This window comes from Rhinolophus sinicus, chromosome 2, assembly GCF_057876585.1.
Source record: "Rhinolophus sinicus isolate RSI-liver-muscle chromosome 2, RSI-T2T, whole genome shotgun sequence".
In the NCBI taxonomy this organism is placed as follows: Eukaryota; Metazoa; Chordata; class Mammalia; order Chiroptera; family Rhinolophidae; genus Rhinolophus; species Rhinolophus sinicus.
The window spans coordinates 108,585,070-108,604,298 of NC_142502.1; the positions used below are offsets into that span (position 1 = coordinate 108,585,070).

A 19,229-nucleotide genomic window follows, 5' to 3' on the forward strand; every position below is an offset into this window, starting at 1 on the left:
TATTTTAATTAGTTTTTATTAGTTTCAGGTGTACAGAGCAACATAGTAGTTAGACATTTACACCTCTCACAAAGTGATAACCCCCATCCCCCAAGCTACTACCCCTCTGACATTTTATACCATTGACTATCTTATGTTATACTCCACCTCCCGTGGAGTATAATATATGTATTTTTTTCCTTATAGTTGACATACAATATTAGTCTACTTCAGCTTCATGTGTACAACACAGTGGTCGGGCATCTACATACACAGTCTATGAAGTTGTCATGCAGGGTGTCATGTGGGGTCTCAGTTCCCGCTCCCTGTATGAGAATGCAGGACATGGTGAGGCCAAAAAGGAACACCAACGGAGCCATAGATAGGGGAGTCATACCACTGTATTCTCACTGGCAGCTCAGTTGGAGACACAGGAAGCAGGAGCCACATGATCTGCAACCTGCCGTCTGCTTCTCTGTCAACCAACCTCTTGCTAACTGCAATCTGCGCTTGTTAGCTTAGCCACGGCAGTTATATCAGTGGCCAATGGCTAACTGGTTATAGCTGACGGCCAACTAGTCACAGCTGATGGCCATTTACTACCTGAGCCAGCACCTTTCCACACGAGGCCAAGAGCCTGGAAACTGCTCTCCAGGGCTCTGTCCCCACAGAAGTGATCCCCTTGATAAGTCCAGTGCCCACCTGGCACCTTACATAATCTTTACAACATTGTTGATTATATTCCCCATTCTGTATTTCATACTCCATGACTATATTGTGTCTACTAATTTGTTCTTTCTAATCCCTTCACCTTCTCCCCTATCTCCTCCCCTCTCCCATCTAACAACCAACAGGTTTTTTCACTTATTTTGAAATAAGCAGTCACCAGTGAATTTCTCACACTATTAGCAAAAATGCAGAACACAATTTGAACATATCTTAGTTTGGAGAGATCTTTTAAAATTACTTTCTGAGACAGCATCCAGAAAAGCACGTTCTTTTTTCCCCCCAGATCCCAACTTTCTTCCTGCCTGGAGGTCCTCACTTCTGCCTAACCTGCATTCAATCTCTCGCTGCACGTGCGGCTCCTAGCAAAGGTTACTCCGAATCAGTATGGGCTTATCTTTAACGAGCATGGATTTGATCTTCTGACTTGAAATAGAACCCCCATACATACATCTTGCATTAATTTTGGCTCCATAGAACTTACATGGTTTATTTATTATGTATCTTATCTTCCCTCCTCCCCGTCAAATGTAAATTTGGTAAGGGATTTTTGTTTTGTTCTTTGTTATATCCCCAGCGACTAAAATTGTGTCTAGCACACATTAGGCGCTCAGCATTGGGAACGAATGAGTGAAGCACCCAGAGGCTGACTAGCAGGGGCGACACAGAAATACGGTAGGGCGGAAGTGAAATTATTTCCTCCGAGCCACAGATAAGGTTTCGCGAGGTTTGAACTCGCTCGGCCACCGTAGTGCTTACGTCGGAAAAGTGCGGCCGTTTCCGGCCTCCCCGGCCGGGGAAGGCTGCTTTGGGCTGTCGGAAACCGAACCCTAACGTCTTAAGGTGGCTGCTCTGCGGAGCTGAGGCTGCAGCCCGGGCCTTCGGGTCTCCGACCCGCCCGGCAGACGGCGCGGCTGCTCGCGACCCTTCAGGGCCGGAAACCGGGAGCGCGGGTCGCCATGGCGACGCCGGCGGGGCTGGAGCGCTGGGTGCAGGACGAGCTGCACTCGGTGCTGGGGCTAAGCGAGCGGCACGTGGCCCAGTTCCTGATCGGCACCGCGCAGCGCTGCGGCTCAGCGGAGGAGTTCGTGCAGCGCCTGCGAGACACAGATACCCTGGACCTCAGCGGGCCGGCCCGGGACTTCGCCCTGAGACTCTGGAGCAAGGTGTCTGGAAGGGAGGCGTCCGCCGTGGGAGCGGCGGGAGAGGGGGTGGAGCAGGGGAAGGGCTCTAGGTTATTTTTCCAGGTGAAGCTGGGCTAACGGTCCATCCGGGAATTAAGTCATAGGCTCAGTTCACAGCATTTGTTCTCTGTCCGTTGTCGCGCGGGTACTGCGCTACGTGCTGGACGTCCAGCTCAGTGGAGAAGACCGAGGAGGGCTTAAATGTGTTCGGTTAAGTGTTATAGAGCAGTGTTTCTCGAACTTCAGCATGTATACGATTCATCCAGGGCCCTTGTTCAAGTACGGATTCCGATTTTGTAGGTCTGGGAGTGGATCTTAGTTTCTGCATTTCTAACGAATCTAACACGTTTCCAGCTGATGCTGATGGTCCAAGGACCACTCTTTGAATACTGAGGCTGTAGATGGAAGTGTTGTAGGAGCATGGTAGGTGGGGGTAGTGATCAGGAAAAGCACGTCCTAGGAGTCCCTGGAATTGTCAGGTGGAGAAGGGGGAAGAAGTGAGCTCCTGGAGGACAGGACTGTATTTCGTCTTGGTGCTCCTGCCACCTAATAGAGTGCCTTACAGGACAGGTGCTCAGAAAGTTTATAGTAGGAGTGAAAGTGTTCAACATGTTCAGAGAATGGCACGTAGCTTGGGGTGGCTGTCCCATATGGTGCTTGGCAAGACATGGGGTTCGAATGTAAGTGATATGAGGGTGAGGACTTTATGTTAATCTGTCACCAGGGTATCCTGGAGTCTGGTACAGTGCCAGGCCTGTGACAGGCCTCTGCAGAGCAGTCCTTCTAGTGTGTCAGTCAGTCTTTTTGTAGTTCTGACTTAATCACTGGGAAGAGCACACGCTAAGCAATTGAGAATTGGGTTTGAAAATGTAAACTCCATGAGGGCAGGGATTTTTCTCTTTCATTTATTTCTGTATCCCTAGTTCCTAGCAAGTACCTGGTGCCTGGGACAGGCTTCAATAAGTGTTTGTTAAATGAATAACTGAAAGGAAGTTCAGAAGCTTAGAGGCCCCTTTTAGGCTATTGAACATGGTGTGAAGCCATTGGGAAGAGTGAAGGAAGGCTCATTTTAGATCAAGTCATTCCTTAAATTGGGAACAGGGCAAAGTAGTCATGAAGAGATCTAGAGTTGCTCCCCTCCCCTTATCTTCTCTGTTGACAGGTACCACGGAAGGCAGTGGTAGAAAAGCCAGCTCGGGCAGCCGAGCGGGAGGCTCGAGCCCTGCTAGAGAAGAACCGATCTTATAAGTTGCTGGAAGACAGTGAGGAGAGCAGCGAGGAGACTGTGGATAGGGCTGGGAGTAGTCTCCAGAAGAAGCGTAAAAAACGGAAACACCTCCGGAAGAAACGCCAGGAGGAGGAGGAAGAAGAGGAGGAAGAGGTTTCTGAGAAAGGGAAGAGGAACAGAGGGTAAGTCAGAAGCAGGGTGAGAGAGGATGGGGCAGGTGGATGACAGGATGATAAACCTTCTGGATGCCCTTATTTAATCCTCCCTCTGGGCTGCAGGGAGAGCAAACAGCAGACGGAGAAGCCGGAATCCGAGGATGAGTGGGAGCGGACAGAACGAGAGCGCCTTCAGGACCTGGAGGAACGTGATGCCTTCGCCGAGCGGGTTCGGCAGCGGGACAAGGACCGGACTCGCAATGTCCTGGAGCGGTCAGACAAGAAGGTGCATAGGAGCAGTGCATTCTGTCATCCCCAGGATGATCCCTGGGTCAAACAGGGTGGGCGCGACGCAGAGGTAGTGATCTCTGGGGAAATAGGGGATGCCTCCAGTGGTATGCTCACCTCTGGTGAGAGAACCCCTCTGGGTCCTCTGGCTAGGGCAGCCCTCTGCCAGAGAGATTCCTCACCGAGAAGGGACATTTCTTTGTGCTAGGGGACATGCGAATGATCCTTATAATTCTAGAGGGGGAATGGCTCTAGCTGTGGGTGCTTTGGCCTCACATCCCTCCTCTCTTGCTTTCTTCTAGGCTTATGAAGAGGCTCAGAAGCGCCTCAAGATGGCTGAGGAAGACCGGAAAGCCATGGTGAGTCCCAGTGCCCAGGAAGCCAAGAGCAGAAAACAAAAGGAAAGACTTTCTGGTGGCATGGTTAGAGGGAGGGAGAAAGGATACAAAGGAAGTGTGGTGGGGGAGCTGTAGGGGCGTCAGGTCTCTGGCGGAGGGGCTGGGTGGACAGGAGCCTGCTGAAGATGGACTGAAGTTATAGGGGAAGGAAGCTACTCACAAACCCTCCTTGACTCTTTTGGATCAAATCATACTGTATGTTAGTGAGAGAAATGTGAGACTTAACCAGATGTAATCAAAATTAGCTGGACAGTCAAGGGGTTGGCTGGCACGCAAGGGCAGGGCTGCTGTCCCACTGCCCAGGTTTATGCTGACTGTTCAGCTTGGGGGCCCACCATGTCCTAGTGCCTTCCTACCACCCAGTCCCTCCATCCCCATGTGGCCTTGTGATCTCCCTCTGGTTTCCTGGGTGGGTCTTGTCACTGCACAGGAGCAGAGCCCTTGTAATTGGCGAGCTGGACCTGTTCTGATGTGTCTAGGTAGGGTAGGCAATTCTCCAAAGGCCTAGTCTTCCCAAGTAAGGTCACACTTAGATTTTTCAGAAGCGCTTTGAGACTCTTGGTGTCCTAAGAATGGCCTAGTGGCCCTCTGGTCTCTCCTGACCAGTCCGTCTTATGTACCACCCCACAAAACGACTGTAGTCAGAAACCTCTGAGACACCTCTCAGCACAGGCATAGTGTTTTTTTATTTGCCTGAATTTAACTTTTTTCTTTTTCAACTATGAAAACTTTCAAACAAATAGGAATTGAATGAATAGTATAATGAAACCTCGTGCAGGCTATTTGGATTCAAAAATGGCATGTGCTATATTTGCAATGTCTATGTAAATGTGGGCTTATTTTTCATTTGAACCATTTAAAAAGAGTTTTAGACATCATGGCATTTTATCCCACCGTCGTGTACCTCTTAAGAATAAAGACATTCTCCCCTAAAACCATTGTGCCATTGTCACACCCAAGAAGATGAACAGTAATTCTCATGTATCAACCAAGAATCTGTCTACAATCAAGTTCCCCCAGCTCCCCCCAAAATGTCTTTAATAACTGCTCTTTCCAAACTAGAATCCAGTAAGGGCTCATGCATTGCATTTGGTTGTTAGGGCTCTTAAGTTTGTTTCATTTTCTCTCTCTTCCTGTCTCCTCTGTACCATGTCCTACGTTCTGGACTTACCTGACCCTTATCTTGTGGTGTTAAGTTCTTCTGTGCCCTGTTGTTCCTTTAAAGTGGAGATTGAGTCTAAAGTTTGTGCAGACTCAGAATAAATAGTTGTGGCAGCAACACTTCCTGGTGGTGATGTGCGCTTCTCGTGGTGACCCATCAGGGGACATGCTGTCCAGTTGTGTGCCTGCTGCTGCAGATTTCCTTTCTGCCAACAGCCTGTCATCTAATGGTTTTAGCAAGCTCTGCTGAGCCTTTGCAAAATCAGTTATTTCATTGGGGATTGCAAAATGGTGATTTTGGGGGGTTCTGACATTCCTTCTATGTTTATTAACTAGCTTTTTGATATAAAAAAGAGCTTTTCCTCAGCAACTAGAAATGTGCTACAATTCCTCCTTAGCAGGCAGGGCAAATGTTTGCTTCCTTTGAATTACTAATTTTCAGAGTAAGAATTTAGGTGTAGAAGTCACCTCACTGGTGACAGGTTTTTTTCCCCCCATTCTTTGTATGTGTGTCACATGGTACTCGTGAATTTTTTATTTTTCAGTATTTTACAATTGCATATCAGTATTCTTTTTGATGTGCAATTGCTATGATTTTTCTGCCCATTTTTAAAAAAGACATCCATCTGCCTAACCCCGCAGGCTGAAGGAATATTTGATACTCAGATTAGGTCGTGAGCGTAAACTCCATTTTAAGTCCTTACAGAACAATCAGATCGCTTCTCGGCCTTTTGGCTAAGATCAAGTGCAGAACAATTAGGAAAAGCCAAGCACTTAAATAGAATTGGAGCCCCAAAGGGAAGAGTTGTGGTGAGAGCCGAGAAAGGCCTTAAGGATGTAGCCAGTCTTCGGTCATCTGCAGTGTGTCCTGAAAAGGGTGTATCAAGGGAAACGTGTGGAAGACACATGGCACACGGAGGGGCTTAGTCCCAGAGACTCAGCATCCCCGATTACATCTTGCCTCACAGAAATCCTCTGATGCTGTTCTGCCAGCCTTTTGTTTATAACTTATTTTTCCTCTTCCCCAAGCTATAGTCATTCAGTTTAAGACCAGGGAGCATCTAACAGGCTGAAACTTAGCTACTGCTGGCACCTCCAGTGGTTTCCTGTGGTCTCGGATGTTTTCAGTTTAAGACCTGTGCTTCTAAATGCTGGTATCAGCCCTTTTGTTTCCCCCTTTTCACTAAGTTGAATAAAATAGTAAGATTAAAATGTAAAATATCCAAATAATTGCCCTAATGTATTATACTGACAAAGTTGGTGAAGCTGCTTTGAAGAACCTTCCCATGGACCCTGCTGCTGGAAGGTAGTGTGGGGTCCCGTGTGCCTTCAGAGGGGCCCGGCTGGGGCCCAGCGTCAGTGAGGTGTGGTCGAGAGGAGGCAAGAGGTCATGTCTTCAGGCTCTCGTGCTGGCCTGTCAGGGAGTTTATCACTCTTACGGGTAGGTAGGGGAAGGGGCTGCTGTCTCAGCAAGATGAGGATCTGACTGCCCGTGCTGACCCAGGTCCCTGAGCTGCGGAAGAAATCCCGCCGAGAGTACCTGGCTAAGCGGGAGCGGGAGAAGCTTGAGGACCTGGAGGCCGAGCTGGCAGATGAGGAGTTCCTGTTTGGGGATGTGGAGCTGAGCCGCCATGAGCGGCGGGAGCTCAAGTACAAGCGGCGAGTGCGGGATCTGGCCCGCGAGTACCGGGCAGCCGGGGAGCAGGAGAAGCTGGAGGCCACCAATCGCTACCACATGCCAGAGGAGACCCGAGGACAGGTGAGGCAGAGGGGTGTCTGCTTCAGCTCTGGTCCCCAAGCTGAGGGGAGGGAAGTTGTCGGTGCCGTGGCTGGCCCCTTCCTTGTCCCCTTTCCCAGTGGGCAAGGGGACTAGGCAGACAGGGCAGCCTCTGTGCTCACATGCCCTTCTCTCCATAGCCAGCGCGAGCTATGGATCTAGTGGAGGAGGAATCAGGTGCTCCTGGGGAGGAGCAGCGGCGCTGGGAGGAGGCCCGGCTGGGGGCTGCATCCCTGAAGTTTGGGGCCCGAGATGCCGCCTCCCAGGAGCCCAAGTATCAGCTGGTGCTGGAGGAGGAGGAGACCATCGAGTTTGTCCGGGCCACTCAGCTCCAGGGCGACGAGGTGAGAGGGAGAGTGCTGGGACATTCTGAGGGGGATGGGCAGCTGGCCCTGACACTCATGCTCCTCTTTGTTCTTAGGAGCCGTCAGCTCCCCCCGTCCCCAACCAGGCCCAGCAGAAGGAGTCCATCCAGGCCGTCCGCCGCAGCCTCCCCGTGTTCCCTTTTCGCGAGGAGCTCCTGGCTGCGATCGCTAATCACCAGGTCCTCATCATTGAGGGCGAGACAGGATCAGGGAAGACCACCCAGATCCCACAGTATCTCTTTGAGGAGGTGCGGCCCCCCACCCTCCGGGTTGCCGGGTACCACCCATGGATGAGCAGTCCTGTCAGCTCGTTTTAGGTGGTTTCAGTAGTCACTCACCTTCATTTTAGTCATTTCGTCTTTTCCACTAAATGGTGAGGTTCTTGAGAATATGGACCATATCCTTTTCATGTTTCTATTTTCACTTCCTGCCACGATGTCCCTGCCTGGTAGCCGTTCAATATGTTTACATTGGAAAGGAATTGTGGTCAGATAGATGGTGGGGGTGTGGTGTGAACGTGGACCCCATAGTCCAATCCAGCTTGGTCTCTGCTCCTCTCCAGGGTCCAAAAGCAAGGAGTAAAAGGACTTGTTTTCTTGCTTTTTTACCTTACTTTGTTCCCCATTGCTTCTGGGTCTGCCCCACCTGGTCTGTCCTTTCCAAACTAAAACCTAGCTGTGCCCTGAACTTGACTCCCCAAAGGCCTAGGACTGTCAGGACCAGGTGAGCACCCCTTTGAGGGCCCCGGGTCTGCCATCCCATTTGCCCTGGTCTGGGTTTCAGCTTCTGTCTATTCCCTCCTTTCCCCCTTCTTTGTCTGAATTGTCCTGGGCCCCAGGGCCATATTTAGCAAAGGGAAAATCTCTTCTTTCTCCTTGTTATTTCAGGGTTATACAAAGAAGGGTATGAAAATTGCCTGCACTCAGCCCAGGAGAGTGGCAGCCATGAGTGTGGCTGCCCGAGTGGCCCGGGAGATGGGTGTGAAGCTCGGCAATGAGGTGAGATCTGTGGGGACTGAGGGGCGAGGGGAGCCCCAAGGGTCTGGGATTCAGCCACACTGCCCTCAGGGCCCCACACCACAGGCCGGGCATTGGCCCCTCGTCCCCAGCCCTGCACTCTCAGGGAGCACCAGCCCACTGTGCGTCACTGATGATGCCCTTGACAGGTTGGCTACAGCATCCGCTTTGAGGACTGCACCTCAGAGCGAACCGTCCTCCGCTACATGACAGACGGCATGCTTCTCCGAGAGTTCCTCTCTGAGCCTGACCTTGCAAGTTACAGGTGTGCACAAGGTCCCGTCTCCCAGAGGAGAACCACCCAACTTCTCTTCCCCCCGGTTTGCTGCCCTCCTCCTCTAGTGCCTTCTTGTGTCTTCTTTAATCTTTGGCCTTCCTCTGCTTTCTTCCCACCCAGTCAGTTTGGCCACTGTCTTCTGATTAATCCACTGGTTCTTGAGTCTTTATGGTTCTGGCAGCCCTAGAGCTGACTTCCAGGTACCATAGAGATGGGACTGGAGGGTAGAAGATACTGCAGATAAAGCCCCTCCCTCCCTTTCCAATTGTGTCCAGAGTTTAGAAAACAACCAGGGTGGTGGGGTGCTGTGGGGGGGACTTGACAAGCCATGTGAAGACCACTTGAAGAAACTTAGAATGTTCAGCTTAGAGGGGAGGACCTCAGGGGAGACATCCTGCTTCCCTCTAGATATGTAAAGCGCTGTTACATGGAAAAACGGATGAGACTTGTTTTATGTGCCCCAGAGAGCACAGCTAGGAACCATGAGGGAGGTAACGGGGGGACGAATTTCAGCTCACTACCAAGAAGCCATAGAGGGGCAGAGATGGCAGGGGCTGTCGTGTCTGGACCCTGGTGGCTTGGTCTGTGACTAGTGAGTCCTCACTGCTGGCACTGACCAAGCAGGGGTTGGTAATGAGCATGTGTTGAGGGGAGAAGGCGTCATGCGTGGTGCGGGTGGGGTCAGGTCAGCTGAGCAGTATGTGCCTTTTCAGCTCCTATGGGGCTGTGAATTTCTGGTCCTAGGAGATCACAGTGCAGCAGTAGGACAAATATGATTTGATCTTTCACATCCCGTCCAGAAATCTCTGAGAACCTGTGGAAGGCTAGCCAGTGCGAGTGTTCGGGGCGTGGGACTTTCCCATCAACCCCAGCCTGAGTCGCCTGGGGACTTCCCCATCATGGTCAGGTTTAAGCACAAAGGGTTCAGGTGCAGGGTGAGCTCCTGCAGGCTTGGCTGCCATGCAGAAATCCAAAGACTAGAGCAAGGAGAAAGAAGGTGGCACACATGGCTGAGCTAGGAGGAGACCGAGAAGCCTGCAGAGTCCTCCAAGGTTGGGATAGAGAGGCTCACCCGGCCCTCTCTCCAGAAGGGGCAGGAGGGCCAGCAGGGGGTGCAGCATCCCCGAGCAGCCTGGGTGCTTCTGGGGTGCTCAGACATGACGGCAGAGGTCCATCTGTTCCTCCCTGTCAGCCTGGCTCATCCAGCCTTATTGAAATAGTCCTTTCCCTCACATTTTCCTCTTTAAAACAGAGCTCTTCCTTCTGCTGCCTCTAACGGACTCTTGACTCTGACCCAGAGGGGGTGTTTGACTTGTCCTGGCCTCAACTTCCAGCCTCCAGATCTTGGCTGCTGTTGTCTGCCCAAGCTGAGATAGGCCGCAGACCATGGGCCCTGGTGTTCTCCAGCGTTCTGTTGGTCTACTTAACTGGGGTGATTGGCTTCTCCCGGAGCCCCTGCCTCCCGCGTTCACCCTTGGGTTCTTTGCCTCCATCGGTCCGCTCATCCAGGGGACCCTAGTGTCTTTTCCTGTACTGCCCAGCTCTCCTCACTCACTGCTCCCTGTCCCTTCCCCAGGGTGGTAATGGTGGATGAGGCCCATGAACGGACCCTCCACACAGACATTCTCTTTGGATTGATCAAAGACGTCGCTCGCTTCCGACCTGAGCTCAAGGTCCTGGTGGCTTCAGCGACTCTGGACACAGCCCGCTTTTCCACCTTCTTTGATGACGCCCCTGTATTCCGAATCCCTGGACGCAGGTTTCCAGTTGACATCTTCTATACCAAGGTGCCCTCTCAGGGAGGGTGGGCTTAGGGGTGCAGCATGAAATGAAGCTGAGGAAGGAGAGCAAGAGGCTGGCCTGAGCAAGTGACCTTCTTGGTACCCCTCTCGTCCCCTTCTGCAGGCTCCAGAGGCTGACTACCTGGAAGCCTGTGTAGTGTCTGTGCTACAGATCCACGTCACCCAGCCACCTGGGGATATCCTGGTGTTTCTGACAGGACAGGTGAGTGATGGGGGGCGAGGAGGGTGATGTGGTGCCCAGGGGAAGGTGGGGCTGGCGGGGCAGCCTTCTGTGCCTCGGGCCCATGCTGCTCTCCGCACCCCACGTGCAGGAGGAGATTGAGGCTGCCTGCGAGATGCTCCAGGATCGCTGCCGTCGCCTGGGCTCTAAGATCAGGGAGCTCCTGGTGCTGCCCATTTACGCCAACCTGCCTTCTGACATGCAGGCTCGGATCTTCCAGCCCACGCCCCCTGGAGCCCGGAAGGTAAGCTGGAAAAAGTACACTCCTCACCCTGTAGTTCACACAACCCGCAGGGAAGAGAGAGCGTGCCTGCCCTGCGCAAAGTGTACCCTAGGCACTGCTGCAGCCGCCGGGCTGAGCAGCAGTCAGTCCCTCTCCCCCAGAGAGAGGATGAGGTAGCCAGATGCGTGACCCGGAAGTAACCCTGTGGGGATGCAGAGAAGGGGAGCCCATGGTGAGCTGGCAGGTGGGGTTGATCTGCGCCTTTAAGAAAAGTGGCGGAGGAAGGCCTAAGATGTGCGTGAGGCCAGAGTGGCAGGTTGAATGGAAGGTTCATGTGGGAAAGTAGTGGCAGGCAGGCTGAAGCCAGCTTTGGGCTGAGACTGGGCAGGGCCTTTGACGGCAAGTGCAAGAGTTGGGGCTTCAGGTAATTAAATGGCAATCAAAGGATTTTGAGCAAAAATGTATTTTCATTCAACAAATATTTAACGTGTTCCTCCTACCTACCAGGTACACTTCTAGGGGGTGGGGATACAGTGATGAACAAAACAAAATCCCCAGCCTCATAGAGCTTACAGTCTAGTGTAAATTAGGAGACAATGGACATTAAATACATAATGTCAATTTCTGACCAATGCCGTAAAGAGAGATGGAGTCTGACTCTCGGTGGGGAGGCTGAGAAATGGCAGGAAGGCCTTTACCTTGGCATGTAGGGAAGGGAAGGCCTTTCCTTCTCCGATCACGTGAGAATGAAGCCAAGGCCTGAACTGGGTGAGGGCGGGAGCCAGGCTGCTATCCGGGAGGGATGCTCCTCGCAGAGTGGCAGCTGTCACACAGGAGTGGGGACTGAGGGGTGTGCTGTGCCTGGCCAGCAAGTGGCAGTGGAGCACGGGTACGGGGAGGTGAGGTCCGGCAGGAAGAGGGGCCAGAGGACTCAACGCCCAAAGGGGCTTGGATGTAATTCTCAGGTAGGATGGGAAGCCGTTGGAGGATGGAGGAGTGATATGACAGGTGTACATTTTAAAAGAACCATCTAGATGCCAAGTATCTGGGCCTAGGAGTAGAAGCAGGGAGACTCATTAGGAGGCTGTCGCAGGCAGTAATGTGTGAGGGTGAATATGAAAGTGCTGGTGGGACAGTTAGGGGCAGGAACTGGACACCCCATCTCCCATCAGAGAAAAGCCGTGAGTCCTCTTCTCCATTTCCTTTCCACACTGTGCCCTGCTGACCCTCACCTCTCCCTCGCCCGTCTCCTGGCCTTGTCCCCCACTTGACTTTGGACACTAATCCCTCTGTTCCTGCCCCGTATCTGCCCCCACTCCTCTACTCTGAATCTTCCAGGATTACTTTTTCCAGGTAACTCAGTGGGTGGGGTCTCTGAGTGACCCCATGTTTTCTCACTCAGGTGGTTGTGGCAACAAACATTGCCGAGACTTCGCTTACCATCGAGGGCATAATTTATGTGCTGGATCCAGGGTTCTGTAAGCAGAAGAGCTACAACCCCCGCACGGGCATGGAGTCGCTCACGGTCACACCCTGCAGCAAGGTCCGCTGGGCTCTGGGGGGGCGCGAGTTGGAGCGGGCCCACAGGAAGGTCCGGCTCAGAAGGCCTGTGGGGCTGCTTAGAGGATGGGGAGAAAGCAGGCCACATCCTCCAGATTTCTTGCCTAAGAAATACTACCTTTTCTCTTTTTCCTTGCCCAGTTGTCAGCCTTCCTCCTTTCTTTCCAGGCGTCAGCCAATCAGCGAGCAGGTCGGGCAGGCCGGGTGGCTGCAGGGAAGTGCTTCCGCCTGTATACGGCCTGGGCCTATCAGCATGAGCTGGAGGAAACCACGGTTCCAGAGATCCAGAGGACCAGCCTGGGCAATGTCGTGTTGCTGCTCAAGAGCTTAGGTGATGGGGTCCCCGGTCCTTCTGAGAGGAGGGAGGTGGGGCTGTAGTCACTGGTCCTTGTGAAGGGACTGTGTGGGACCCCTCACATCTCCCTGCAGGGATCCATGACCTCATGCACTTTGATTTCCTGGACCCTCCACCGTACGAGACCCTACTGCTGGCTTTGGAGCAGCTGTATGCCCTGGGAGCCCTCAACCACCTTGGGGAACTCACCACGGTGAGGTGGGAGGGCAGTGGGCTGGGGCAAGTTGGAGGGGTTAGGGAGACCCCTCGAGTGGTGGAGGGACATCTGAGGGATGGCTGTCATCAACTCCGTCCTCTCCTCTCCTTAGTCTGGTCGAAAGATGGCAGAGCTGCCGGTGGACCCCATGCTATCTAAAATGATCTTGGCTTCTGAGAAGTAAGCCCCCAATTCCTGCCCGGCCCCTAGCCCACAAACTGGCTCTGCCCCCTCTTGTGTCTGGGGCCATCCTTGTTATCTTGCTCTTTTTGTCTCTACCATGTTATTCTTTAACAAGCAACAAGTTATTAGAGAACTCTCGCTGCGCCCTTTGAGGTCCACGAGGGTAAGACACCCTGCTGTCCTTGATCATGAAATCAAATGGGTAAGATTGACAAACATGGAAAATTTGGGGGCATGAACGGAAGTGGAAGACTTTCCATCTGTGAGGAATGCTCAGCAAGGGCTGCTATGGGACTTCCTTGTCCCTAAGGTTTCAGACTGGAACATTTAGATGTAGCTGTGGTTGTGGTCAGAGATCATTACGTGAACTTAGAGGAGGGGCTGCGTTTCCTGATGCCTGCGATGCAAACCTGCCTCCTGCAGAACCCTCAGAGGCAGCCTCGTCCTTTCTTCTGCGAATGTCCCTGCTCTGTAACTGTCCTCTGTGGCTCCCGCCTCCTGGACCCCTGTACTGCTGCCGCTGCCAAGTCTATCTACTCTGATCTGTGGCCATTGCCCTAATCAGCAGTCCACATGTCAAAAAGCCATCACTTTTCCCCCAGCGTGTGTCTGTTCTGTTTCTTCCTTTGAACTCTCAGACTTTTTCCCTTCCTGCCCCAGGTACAGCTGTTCAGAGGAGATCCTTACAGTGGCTGCCATGCTGTCTGTCAACAACTCCATCTTCTACCGACCCAAGGACAAGGTCGTCCATGCCGACAATGCCCGTGTCAACTTCTTCCTCCCTGGTGGGGACCACTTGGTTCTGCTAAACGTTTATACACAGGTCACTGGGCTTGGGTGAGTGGGAATGAGGGAGACATGGGGGACTCTGGTCCTGCAGTATACTAACCGCCCGCCCCTAACCCTCTTCACAGTGGGCTGAGAGTGGTTACTCTTCCCAGTGGTGCTATGAGAACTTTGTCCAGTTCAGATCAATGCGCCGAGCCCGTGATGTGCGGGAACAGCTGGAGGGGCTCTTGGAACGCGTGGAAGTTGGTCTCAGTTCCTGCCAGGGGGACTATATCCGTGTACGCAAGGTCAGTGTTTCTTTAATCCAGTGCTGCCCACCCAGTGTCTCCCAAGGAGCACATGTCTGTCTGGGGCCTGAGGCAACCCCCCCAGCCTGAGACTGTGCCTTCTTCCCAGACCACTGTGGGTGCTTCATTCCTCGCCTTTCGTTTTCCAGAAGTCTGAACTAAAGGAAGGGTAGCGAGTGCTAAGGGCCCCTGGCTGTCTGGTTTCCCATTGACTGTCTTTCCTGCCTGCTCCTTAGGCCATCACTGCTGGCTACTTCTACCACACAGCACGGCTGACTCGGAGCGGCTATCGCACAGTGAAACAGCAGCAGACAGTATTCATTCATCCCAACTCCTCCCTCTTTGAGGAACAGCCACGCTGGCTGCTATACCATGAACTTGTCTTGACCACCAAGGAGTTCATGAGACAGGTGAGGGGCCATCCCCTGCCCAGGCAGGTGGTGTAGGGACGGGTGGTATCCTGGCAAGCTAAAAGCCTCGGGTTCACGTTGCTGCAACTGGCAGAGAAACAGGAAAACACATTGGCTTAAGGTAGGATAAAACAGAAAGACATTCTAACACTTGTCTTCTGCATCTCCTAACATCTGAGGATTGTATATTCAGTTAATTATTTGAATGCCTACTGTCTTGGTGTTTGAGGTGCTGGGGTGATAAAGCTGAACAGCAGATATGGTCTCTGTCCTAAGTGTACTCTAGTCTTTACGTTCAGCTTTTTTTAGGGATAGCCTACTTGGGACCCTGCATAACATGTAGAGGTATGACAGCCCTGGGGTACATACTGTGAGAGCCCTGCACCTTCTCCCTAGCCCTGTAGTCAAAGGGGAAAAGGAGAACATTTTGATCACACGCACACTAGAATCCAGGCTGGAAAGACGGGAACCCTACTGATTTTTTTCCTACCCTTCTAGGTACTAGAGATTGAGAGCAGTTGGCTTCTGGAGGTGGCTCCCCACTATTATAAGGCCAAGGAGCTAGAAGATCCCCATGCTAAGAAAATGCCCAAAAAAACAGGCAAGACACGAGAAGAGCTAGGGTGAAGAGAAGGGGCCATAGCCAGAACCCGACACCAGCTCCTTTTCCTTCTGTACATTATTTAGTATCTATTAATAAAAATATTTTTGGAATAAAGGGGTGGCAACTTTTGGAATCCAGAGAGACACAGAAATTTGATCTTAGGTTTTCACTTAGACTTTATTATTTACAAGTTTAATTACACAGCAGCTTTCCACAGCATGAAATAGAAAGGAAGGAGAGAGAAGAGGGGAGGAAGCTGGCCCGAGATTCTTGGCCGCTTCCACTTCCTCCTCTTGTGCGTAGCAGTCTTCAGTGCTGCCCCCACCTAGTTCCTGATCAGGCCTTGGGACACAGGTGTAAGTTGGGCTCTGGCTCTGACAGCCCGAGAGTCACCAGGGCTCCCACAAGCAGTTTCTTCACAGGCGTTGGGGGTGAGTGTGAAGGCATCAGCTGCAGAGAGAAAGGTCACTGCCAGTTAGCAGGATGTGCTACCCCTTGCCCCGCCCCACCCAGCCCTAGGACTCACTTTGTCTAGGTGATGGCGACAAATGAGGCCACTGGAATTCAGGTGGAAGGTGGAATAGGCGTCATAGGTCCTGGTGAAGGAAGAGGCTTACCGGGGGAGAAGGTGACTGGTCTCACAGTTTAACTCAAGCATTTGCTTAAACTAGTAGTTCCTTAACTTTGCTACATATTAGATCATCTGGGGAACTTCGAAAAATCCTGATACCCAGGCTGCACCCTGTCCCAATTAAATCAGAAAGTCTGATATCGATATTTTTAAAAGATCCTTAGGTGATTCCACTGTGCAGCAAAGTTTGTGAACTGCTGGTGTGGGGTGAGCCTAACAATTTCTTGGGATTCTACTTGGCCAGACATTTCCCAGGTGCTTTACCTAAAGTGGTGAGGCTCAACTATGAGACAGGAATTTTCACCTGTTCAATAAATAAATACTTACAATGTGCCAGGTAACATACATGAAGAAAAGCTGAGTTCAGAGCTTTCCCAATACACTCCCAGCCCCTATTTTTATGACATTGAGTAGACTAGAACAAGGAGCCTGCAGTCCAGTCAGGCAGGTGAAGGACTGTCTGCGAGACCAGACCATCAATCCTAAAAGGGTATGATTAGGAAACTGACTGTAGTGTGGGTCCTTCTTCCCTTCTTACTGGTAAAGCTCTTCCTTGTCACGCTTGTAGAAACGCAGAAAGAGCGTGTGGATGGGCAGCCCGACGAGCCGCCAGCGAGCTTGCAGGGTCCAGTTCTCAGGGTGGCGAGTTAGCTGTAGAATCTCCAATTGAAGTTGTGCAAAATAGTTCCAGGCCAGGAAGCGGCAGAGGGTCAGTGACAGAATATACCATGTCCGGCCCCTGTGATGGGATGGGAAAGAAATCTCATGGCAGAATCAGAAAACCAAACTGGCCACTATATGAGGAATGGGGAATAGTTGTAGAGAAGCAGCCTAAGACCTTCTCTAGTACGTGAAAAAGGTCAAGTATATACACTGGGCCCTTTTCCTCCCCAGTGCCCACCCACGCCTGGATTCTCACTTGGTACGTATGTTCAGGATCTCATTGATGAATTCCACATCCGATGAGTAGAGAGTGTAGTCATGGGAGTGAAGGAAGAGATTGGGGAGCTAGGTGAAGAAGAAGGTGTCAGCCCGGTGGGAAAGAAAAGATGATCCTATTTCTCAGTTTCCTATATTTGGTGCTTCCTTATTGCCCCGAGTGAAAGATCATCTCCGTGCCGTTTAACTTCCCTTAATCCAAACTGAGGAGACTTTTCCTTGGGAAATGTCTGTAACATATTTCTATGCTTGCCTTGTGGTTCCAAGAAAGAATCTAGTTGACTAACCCTCTATTCCCAAGTATTACCTAGGTTCCTTCCCAATGTGGATCAAGACCACTTTCGGACTGACTTACCTCTTGTCTCAGTCTCTCATGCATGACAGCCAGGTGCTCCTCCATACTGGGATCTCCTGATGGAGTGGCAGGGGAAGGGCGGGAAGTCCCAGGGGCTTGGAAAAGTATCAGAGCTCCCGGGTAGGGGCAGGGAGGTCCCTCAAATAGGCTCCTGAGCCCATCCAGGCAGCCGCTATGCAACTCAGGTCCTGGTCCCTCTTCCCCCTTTCCTGGAGGGAGAACCACCCATGGTGAGCTGAGGGCTGGGACCTGAGGAAGAGGTAGTGGGAGAGCCCTGGGAAGCAGCGGGGTGTGAGGGGGTGTGGGTGGGGGAGACCAAAGAGGAGGAGAAGTTGGAGAAGTAGTAGTCGTGGAGTGGGGCCACAGGGGTGGGAATGGCAGAGCCCATGGAGAAAGCTGGTCCTAAGGAGGAAGAACAAAAGGGAAAAAGGTAAGGATCTGGTGACCGAATGCCCCTTCATCCAAACTGTGCTCCTAAGACGCTTCCAATCCCATCTGCTCCTCCGGACAGAAGAGATGGAATTACTAGAGGAAAATGGGATGGATTCATCACCATCTCCAGGAGGAAACAGTTTCCTATGACAAGCACCTCCCCAAAACATTAGCAAATACTTTTTCATTTGTTTAAGATTCCAATACTGTCTGGGGACAGTTCCACCAGTCTTATAGCAAGAATCATGTACATGTTTGAAGAATGAACAAATGAATGAAAAACAAATTTTATTGCACTGTGGATGAAATGATGGGGCCGGTAACACAACTCCACAATTAAGTGTGTGAGGCAGATGTTGTATAGAGGGAAAAAAAACATTCAACTGGAATAGGAGACATTTCTTTGAGTACCGATTGTATCATGTATCCTTAGGCACTCATTCCCTATGCCTCCGTTCCCTACAAATGTTCTCTTATAAATGAGGATGACAAAGCCACACTGAGTTATTATGAGGACTATGTAAGATAATAAATGTAATAAAACTTTGTGACCTATAAAGTAATATATAAATAAATGTGAGCTATTATCATTTCGGGTCCCACCGACACAAGCCCGAGACTGTCAAAGGCTGGACCTCACTCCCCCTGGTTTACCGACGTTGAAACGGCGATGAAGAGGAGGTCACCCAAAGTCAGGCCTGACCCGAGTCCCTCCGCTTCCCCAGGAACCCCCAGGGGTGTTACTCCTGGGAAGGCGAGCAGGCCGCGTGGGTACCTCTGTCCCGGACGGTGTCCCCGAGGCGCCGACTCCGCCGGGGGCGTGGCCATCTTGCCAGCCAGGGCGCAGGGGCCCGAACCGGGTCCACCCGGGCCGGCCTTCCTGCCAGGACCGCTATCCGGGTTCAAGATGCGCGGGCTGCACAGCGCGCCCGCAGGTCTGTGTAGTCGGGACCAGGGAACTCCAGGGTGGCGCCACGGCCAGGCTGCGAACCTCTCCACCCCCTGCCCTTCAAATCACCTCCAGGCACAGGTAACCGCGGAGTCGCGAGCGAAGTGCGGAGCGCCCCGCTGCCGGACCTCCAACCCCGCCTGCCCACCCCAGACCCGGGAGAAAGGCCACCAGTGAGCGCCAGGGCTGACGGCGCCGCCCCCTTGGTCCCCGCGACCCCGGGCCCTTCAGCGCGCCACCTGGCACAGGTGGGAGGGGGCGGTGGGACATCACCGCGCCTGCGCGGAACGGGGAGCACGCTCCGCCCCACGCACCGGCTCCGAGGAGGGTCTCTCCCCACCCCCTCGCCTCCCTCCCCCTGCTCTCACCTGGGGGCGAGCTTGGTAGGCCCGGAGGCAGGGGCCGAGACGCCGGGCCGCCCCCCTGCTGGGCTGGTACATGATCTTCCGGGAGCAGAGAGAGCGCCTCCTGAGTGCGGCCTTCGGCCTCCTCACGGGGTGAACGCGCCCCAGAGCCGGCTTCTTGAAGGGGAAAGGGGGGGTGTGAGGGACTGAGGGGAGGGAAACGGAGATGTTGCGCGCTTGCGCACTGCGGCCGGTTCCAGGGAGGCGCTGAGGCGCCGGGTCTGCAGTTAACTGCGCCTGCGCTCCCCAGCCCGGAGGCTGCCTAGAGCGCTTGCGCAGTAAGTTAGCGGCCGCGAACTCTGCGGGCGCACCCCGGGTGCCTGCGCAAAAAGCTGG

The 19,229-nt window shown here is 52.6% G+C and overlaps 2 protein-coding genes across 2 annotated transcripts; one reads left to right on the forward strand and one right to left on the reverse strand.

Annotated features, from left to right (window-relative positions):
- The first annotated feature begins 1,446 nt into the window (after positions 1-1,446).
- On the forward strand, positions 1,447-15,297 carry DHX16 (DEAH-box helicase 16). The gene is made up of 20 exons (XM_019717358.3): positions 1,447-1,871; positions 3,052-3,299; positions 3,396-3,558; positions 3,863-3,919; positions 6,624-6,878; positions 7,037-7,240; positions 7,318-7,509; positions 8,149-8,259; positions 8,427-8,542; positions 10,131-10,341; positions 10,460-10,558; positions 10,668-10,820; positions 12,202-12,342; positions 12,528-12,690; positions 12,789-12,907; positions 13,023-13,090; positions 13,754-13,916; positions 14,008-14,169; positions 14,406-14,579; positions 15,078-15,297. Exons 1-20 carry the CDS (start codon positions 1,665-1,667, stop codon positions 15,204-15,206), a joined length of 3,135 nt encoding a protein of 1,044 aa, XP_019572917.1. The 5' UTR covers positions 1,447-1,664; the 3' UTR covers positions 15,207-15,297.
- Positions 15,298-15,341: 44 nt separating this feature from the next.
- C2H6orf136 (chromosome 2 C6orf136 homolog) lies at positions 15,342-19,064 on the reverse strand. The gene is made up of 6 exons (XM_088795905.1): positions 18,858-19,064; positions 17,109-17,510; positions 16,734-16,822; positions 16,353-16,553; positions 15,710-15,779; positions 15,342-15,633 (listed from the first exon to the last, which is right to left on the reverse strand). Exons 1-6 carry the CDS (start codon positions 18,927-18,929, stop codon positions 15,520-15,522), a joined length of 948 nt encoding a protein of 315 aa, XP_088652031.1. The 5' UTR covers positions 18,930-19,064; the 3' UTR covers positions 15,342-15,519.
- Positions 19,065-19,229: the final 165 nt, after the last annotated feature.